Source organism: Mustela nigripes, unplaced genomic scaffold, assembly GCF_022355385.1.
Source record: "Mustela nigripes isolate SB6536 unplaced genomic scaffold, MUSNIG.SB6536 HiC_scaffold_75, whole genome shotgun sequence".
In the NCBI taxonomy this organism is placed as follows: domain Eukaryota; kingdom Metazoa; phylum Chordata; class Mammalia; order Carnivora; family Mustelidae; genus Mustela; species Mustela nigripes.
The window spans coordinates 4,698,981-4,706,090 of record NW_026739490.1 but is presented as its reverse complement, the minus strand read 5'-3'; the positions used below and the strand labels follow the sequence as shown (position 1 = coordinate 4,706,090).

Here is a 7,110-nt window from a genome sequence, read left to right as displayed (position 1 = left end):
TAACCAATAATGAGACCTCCCTCCCCAGTTAGGGGAGATGTTGCCCTAAGGTTGCTTAATTTTGCTCTGGAAGTAGGGGAGGGAGAAAAAGACCTCATCTTTGTAGGGTACAAAGGAACACAGTAATTGCTCAATATTCTTTTTCAATGAATGAACGCATGGTAAGGATGAAACTTTCATCTGCCCCCACAGGGCTCCTCCCATCCACCCCACAGATATGTTCTGAGGACTAGACTTCACTTGCTCATCTGGACTCCCAGGCCAGGCCTTCTGTCACACCAAGCCACACCAAGCTCAGCAGTGCTCACAGGCCTTTAATCTGTAACTGCCTGGCCACATTCCATCTCTCCCCCAGGGTGGAGGGGAGGGATTAAGCTGTACGCTGGGGTAGGCTGTGCAAGCTGCCAGTCCAAAAGGGAAGGGCTGGGTCAGGCTGGGGACTGGACAGGGGGCTCCCGGCCCCAGGCAATGAGGGAGTTGCTGGCCTGGGCAAGCTCAGTGATGGACACCCGGCCCCGCTGTCGGATGAAGTTAGCCACGGCAGCCAGTTCCTCAGGGGTTATGTAGATGAACTTGCCCCGGTCGTCAATCACACCTGTGGGGACAGGAGGGTTGTGGGGCTGAACCTTCTAGGGTCTCCTCCCCACCACTGCCTGAGAATGCCCACCCACCTACCCCTTCACAAGTGGCTCAGAGCCCTCCAAGCCTGCCCACCTGCCTGGGCTCCCCTGGCTGCACCCAGTCCTGACTATGCAAGTCAAATCCAAATCCAGCTTTCTTGCCTGTCCCAGTCACCCAGAGTTGCTCCCAGGCCTGGACACCTCCCTCAGCTCAGCGGCCCTCCTGCACACCACTTCCCCACCTGGGGCCGAGACAGGGATCATCCGGCCTCCGCAAAAAAGCCCTACAGGCCCTCTGTGGCTAGACACACCCCAAGGCCAGGGCCTATGGTGACTGACTGTCATCCTCTCACCTGTCAGAGTCCCCTCAGCCAGCAGGTCCTGGATGCGGTTTATGGTATCCTATGAGAAGAACAAGTCTCAGAGTAGAGATGGGCACTGCCATCCCAAAAGACAGCTGCACTCTCCCTCCCACCACAATCAAATCTCCTCCTCTCCTTCTCTCGGCCACCCCCAATGTGACTCTCTGCTTCTCGTCTGGAGGGGTTCAAGGGAGATAGGGCCGTGGTCCCAGGGCACTGTAAGACCTCTGAGAGAGGCTTTCTTCAAGGCAGGAGAGGAGTGGTGGAGACATTTGGCCGCGAAGGCTGGCACAGCCTGTTTGCAAGAGAGTTGTCAAGGTAACTGGGTTTGGGCTGCCTCGCTTACAGGGGTTGCTGGAGTGATGGGGTTTGGGCTCTTTTCTTTTTCCTCTGTCTAGTAGGAAGGCAAGATTCCTGGGGTGCCAAAAAATTCCTACAGTCTACTCTTGCTTGAGGGCATTAAGACTCCTATCTTTAAGGATAGGTCCCCCTCTGACAGCCATATAGACCCTTTGGCCATATTCCATGGAGCAGGCCACCTTCAAGGGCTTACCTGAGTCCGCAGGCCCACCTGGGAAGCCAAGTCTTCCAAGAGCACGACCTTCGACTGCTGCAAGGAGGGGGAAGGGAGAAAGCCTCTCAGCACCGGAGCCCTCTGAGGTCGGCACACTGGCCTGTTCTGCTCTGGGTGGCTGGCTAAGCAGGCTCCATGCTCCCATGGGAGAGCTTTGTTTCTCTCACACACTACTCACATGCTCTCCCAGCTGCCTGTACAAACACACACACACACTCATCGACTCTCATGCCCATGCTTACTGGAAGGGATCTGCTCAAACCAACACCTGCCCCACGAGTCACGTCCTGGCCTGGGGACTACCCTGAGACAGACACCCATGGAGAGTCAAGTACAACTGCTACCTTTCTCCCCTGTATCCAGCTGTATCACTTTAACATTGTGAACAGGCCGGAAGGGGAAGCACCACAGAGATGAAGGGAGAGGCTGACAAATGCCAAGAGCTTATTAAAAAACTGTCGCTAGGACCTGCGTTTGCTGAAGACCTGCCAGGACCAGGAGCTGAGAAGTTGTGGGGAGTGCAGAGGTGAAGAAGACATAGCTCCTGCCCTTGAGCTCATAGCCGGCAAGACGACAGGCGAGAACGTGGACAAGAGAGCAGATGGGAAGCCCTGATGAGCCAGGGTCTTGGTAGGAGCAGTACAGCTCATTCTTGTCTCACCTCTGTTCACTGCCCCCTTGGCCTGAGACCCCCACCACCCTGATGTGCCACACTGCTCCCCATCCTCTCCTCACTCTGCTGAGGCACTGTGTCCACCCTTAAAATTACTGTCACTAAATCTGCTCAGAGCTTTCCACGCATGGCCGTGCTCCATGTGCCTCCCTCACACCCTCAGTAGAAACTTCGGTTCCTGGCGGGGGGCAGGGGTGTGACCGAGGGTCCACCGCTGGGTCCTACGCAGGCATCTGCTCTGCCTCCCCCATCCCCTCCCCAGACAGATAGCATGTGACTTGAGAGAAGGCGGTCTTCTGTGTGTCCAGGAATCTTCCATAGCAAATGAGCGGGGGGAGGAGTGACACAGTGACGCCTCCTCAGCTGCAGATGGCATGTGACTGTTCAAAATGCCAAAATGAATGTGCAAGCCGGGAGGCAAGTGAGTGGCGGCTGGGCCAGGGGGTGGCAAGCACAAGGTGACCTGGCCAGCTGGCCTCTACCTACAAAGCAGGGAGTAGGCCCTGGGTTCTCAGTGACAGCTCAGAATGTGACCACAGAGTCACCCCAGGGGTCCCTGAAGACCTGGCCTGAGAGGATCCTGGGGCCCAAAGTACATTTAGAAAAACAAACCAACCCACTTAGCCCTGCTCAAAAGGGAGAGAGGATCGGCAAGAGGAAGTTAGGCCTACGCTGCACATAAACTACACCTAGCACGAAAACATGCCTCCGGATCTGAAATGCTAGCATTCAAGGGCCTGTTCCCCTGGAAGCCTGGAAGAAGGCAGGTGGGTTCAGTTTGGAAGTCGTCCTTCTCCCTGAGACAGCAGCTGTAGGAGGATCAGCCTGCGCAGGCTGGAAAGACCTCTGTGGTCCAGGAGAGTCTGGAGAACCCCCCAGAAAACGGCCTCTCTAGAGAGCCTCTGAAAGCAAGGGCCGGAATTGCCCCCGAGGCCTCTACTTGAGTCTCTGCAGAGGTGAGGGGGAGCTGAAACTGGTGGATGAGGGCTTCCTGGAGGATAGACTCAAGATCTGTCACTGCCCACTGGGTCGGTGGGGATGGTGAGTTACAAACAGCAGCAGGAAAGTGTGAGAGATGTCCTGGCAGCCCTCGGGGGTTCCATCAGAGAGGAATGAGCTCTCTCCCCGCTAGGAATACCAGGCCCCCAGGCCATGAGTCCAGCCCCTTACTGCTGGGAGGAGTTTGAACCCTGCTCCCTTTGGAAGAAGTTGGGGTGGGGAGGATTATGCAAGGCCTGGCTCTTTGGCACCCCCTAGTAGCACCCCCTCCACCGCCTCCACTCCCTCTGCACTCCTTCCCTCAGCCGCCTCTGCACCTCTGAGTTGCACTTGAAAACCTCTCCCCTCGGAGCATCCTTCGTGGGAGAGAAGTTGCTTAGCAGCAAAGCAGAGCAGGACATGCTTATGCAACTCCAAGCCGCATCCAGCCCGGCTCCAGACGGACGGGGACACACATGCTGTCCCGCCCTAGATTCCAAAGGAAACATCATCCTGTTTCCCTGCAGACCCAAGTTCCTGGTCAGAAACACGTGGCCGGGGATGCTTGTTTCAACTCAACAGAGCTCAGTGTGACAGATCTGACAGAAAACACATGTGAAGAAACTTGAAAACACAGTGACTCACTGAGCGTGGGGTCTGAGGAGCAGGGAGACTGTCAAACCCTAAATGTGAGGAAGTGATTGAAGGCTCAGGCCTCCCACACAGACCAGGTCCCTCTCCACTGTCAAAGCAGAAGGGGCTCTTCTGGCCAGGACTGGGCAGCACTGACTCCCAGGTCCCCTGCCCACCCCTGCATGGGCTCAAGTTAGCCACCAACAGCCCCAGCTTGGGTCCACTCCTTCTACAGAGAGCACACGTGAAACGCACACACATGCACACACAACACACAAGCGTGAGGCAGGGAGCGGACGCCCAGACTCCGTTCCGTGGCTTCTTACCTTAATGTAGTTGATGAACTCAGTCAGGAAGCTGTGGGACTAGAGGAACAGAGAAATCGGGGTGAGTGTCCCCCTTGCAGGGGCTACAGGGGTCTATGCCACCCGCTTGCCATCTGTGTGAGCAGAGCTTCCCACAGTAAGGGGTTCGGAGGCACCCCCTCTTCCAAACCTGAGCCTGCTGGGCCTAATGCCCACCCACCTTTCAGGGCATGACAAGGGCAGCAGGCAAGGAATGATGGGGTGTCTGGGAGTGGGTGGCAGGCTTGGTGGGCACAGAGATGGGCCTTCCAGGGGCTGCAGGCCTACCTGTTCCTCAGTCATGGTCTCGCCCACACCTTCCTCCTCCACCACGAAGGATTCCTTCAGTTTCAGGTACTCCTCATGCTCCCGCTGGGCCTGCTCCTCCCGGGCCTTCCTCTCTTCCTCCTCCTGTGGACAAGAGGTAGGTATGTTGGGGCTGGTGCCCACCCCATCCCTGTTCTGGGCTCTGCTGCCCCCACAGGGCACCAGCACATACAGTCTGGCCCTTTCTCGGGGACAGAGTTCCTTTAAGACACTGCTCCCTCAACCCAAGGCTGAGCTATAGGCTGAGGCCCTTCTTCTCATCAGTTCCATCACCTCCCAGAAAAGTGCTGCTCAGCCCCCTCTCCTTTAAAATGCTGCCAATGATCCCCTCCTTGTCATGTCCACACTTCGTGTACAAACACCCAGGCTCCATTTCCTCATCATCCATTCACTCAATTCCATCATACTCAACTCCACCAAAACAAGTGCTATGGTCTTACCCATGCCCTTCATCCCACCCAATCCAAAGGGACAACATCAGTCTCATAACCCTGTCCTCTCAGTGGTGCTGGAGAGAGCTGACCATTTCGTCTTCCCTCGCTTGACTGGCAGATCCCACCTCTATTGGGCTTCCTCTTGCTCCTTGGGTCACTCTTCTCACCTCCTCCATTGCTTAGCCCTGTCCCTCCTCCCTCCTTCCCCTCCTCAGGCCACTTCGCCATGCCCACAGCATCAACAACCATGTCCTTGCCAGCGACTGCCACCGCTGTACCCTGCCCCAAATCTCTCCTCCCATATGACACACTCACTGGGCCATCTCACAGGTACCTCAAGTTGAGTACATCCCAGAAAGACCCTGTGATCTACTCCCCACACGTCCGGTCCCTGGCTCGGTGCGTCACAGAGCCATCTGGCCAGCTGGTCAGAAATAAAGTTCTATCTACTGTTTCTGTCTTCAACTTCCGGAAAACTTCTCAGTCTGACCATGCCACTTCACCACCACCACCGCCCAGTGCCGTAGCGTCCCTCCAAGTCAGCCTATTTTCCAGAGCTCTCAAAAAGATTTTTTTTAAAAATGTAGCTAAAGCTGGGACAGAGAATACACAAAATAAGCCTGGAGCATCTTGCAGTGCCAAAAAGGAAGCAAGTACTCAGAAAACAAAACAATGAGGTTACGTCAAAGGTACACAGGGCCAACTGCAAGAGCTCCTGCTGACCTATGTGACAAGGTAAATGAGATGGTATCAGACTGTAACGCAACACACAAAACATATCCAAGTCCATGTAGGTATAAACAACTAAATATATACACAGCGAAGAAAAGGTAAATCTTCCATATAGAAAAATCCCCAATACTTTGCATACTTTGCTCTCGAGAAGGTGGAGAATAACTTCCCACCCCTTAAGTGTGGGCTGTGCACAGTGACTTGTTTCCAAAGAACTACAGGAAGGAGGGCGTAACATCACAGCAGACAAATCTGGCAAAGAAAACCTGAGCCAAGCAATCCAGGTTAACATCAGTTGCGACACGCCAAGTTGACAGCAGGTATCCTTCATATGTGGCGTTGAGAACGGCCCTTCATCTGTGATCTTATTCCCCAAAATCCATAACCCGGTCCAACCATGAGATAAAAAAAAATGAGTCCAGCAAACTGAGGAATATTCTATAAAGTATTTGCCCAATACCCCTCAAAACTATCAAGATCACTAAAAGCATGGAAAAATCTGAGAAAATGTCACAACCAGAGGAGCCTAGGGAGACATGATAAGTAAGTGTAATGTGGCGTCCTAGAAGTGACCATTTAAAAGGATAGTGGAGGAAATTAATGAAATCCGAATAATGAATAATGTGTGGGGTTTAGTTAAAACAATATATTGGTACTGGCCGTGGGAAATATACCACAATAAGGTAAGGTGCAGGGGAGGAGAACCCCAGGACATTTAAGGTCCATCAGACAGGGTCATTATTCAGAAAGGTAAAAGTTCAACCTCCACTAACGCCTCCTCTCTCCTGTGCTCCGGCCCGCTTACTACAGTAGCCAAAGCCAGGCTTCCTGCCAGCAAGGGTCCCTGGACAGCAGGGCCAGGGAGAGGCCAAAGGCACCAGTGAAGTCTCTCTAACTGGGGCAGTCCTGGCTTTCATTCTGTATACACATTGCACTTTTGTGATGTTCCCTTTCTTGGGCACCAGTTCTCAGAAAGGAAGCATCTGGCAAACAAATGCTCACTAACCACCTCTCCCATAGTGGTTCGCATTCTCTGAGCATCTATCTCCTCCAGGCCAGGCCCTCCACAGGACCTGACTCAGGCAGGATCCATCAGCTCTTACAATGACCTTTAACAACTTCAAGCGCTTTAGGATTCAGACCCTACTCCCTCTCTGACTTTTCTCCTTCTTGCTTAGCTTGTTTTAGCCACTCCAACCACCACAATTTTCTTTAAATGCTTCAGGCATGTTCAATAAATCACATGCACAAAAATCCCCATCACCGGCTCTGCTTTTCAGCAGCAGTTTCGTACAGGTTGTTTTTAGAGTCTGGGGACCAAATAAACCAGGGCCTGTTCCTAAACCCAGTCCATGGGCCATCTCCTAGGTTAGAAGTGTGAGGAGCGGGACACCTGGGTGGCTCAGTTGGTTGAGCAGCTGGCTTCGGCTCAG

General features: G+C 53.8%; 1 protein-coding gene across 1 annotated transcript in view; it reads right to left on the bottom strand.

Annotated features, from left to right (window-relative positions):
- Positions 1 to 294: 294 nt before the first annotated feature.
- DDRGK1 (DDRGK domain containing 1) overlaps positions 295 to 7,110 on the bottom strand; it is a 9,721-nt gene continuing 2,905 nt past the window's right edge. Inside the window, exons 3-7 of the mRNA XM_059386587.1 lie at positions 4,473 to 4,696; positions 4,167 to 4,205; positions 1,536 to 1,592; positions 974 to 1,022; positions 295 to 595 (exon numbers count right to left, since the gene is read on the bottom strand). Coding sequence (XP_059242570.1) covers positions 429 to 595; positions 974 to 1,022; positions 1,536 to 1,592; positions 4,167 to 4,205; positions 4,473 to 4,696 — 536 coding nt within the window. The 3' untranslated portion in view covers positions 295 to 428. The remainder of the gene's footprint in view (positions 596 to 973; positions 1,023 to 1,535; positions 1,593 to 4,166; positions 4,206 to 4,472; positions 4,697 to 7,110) is intronic.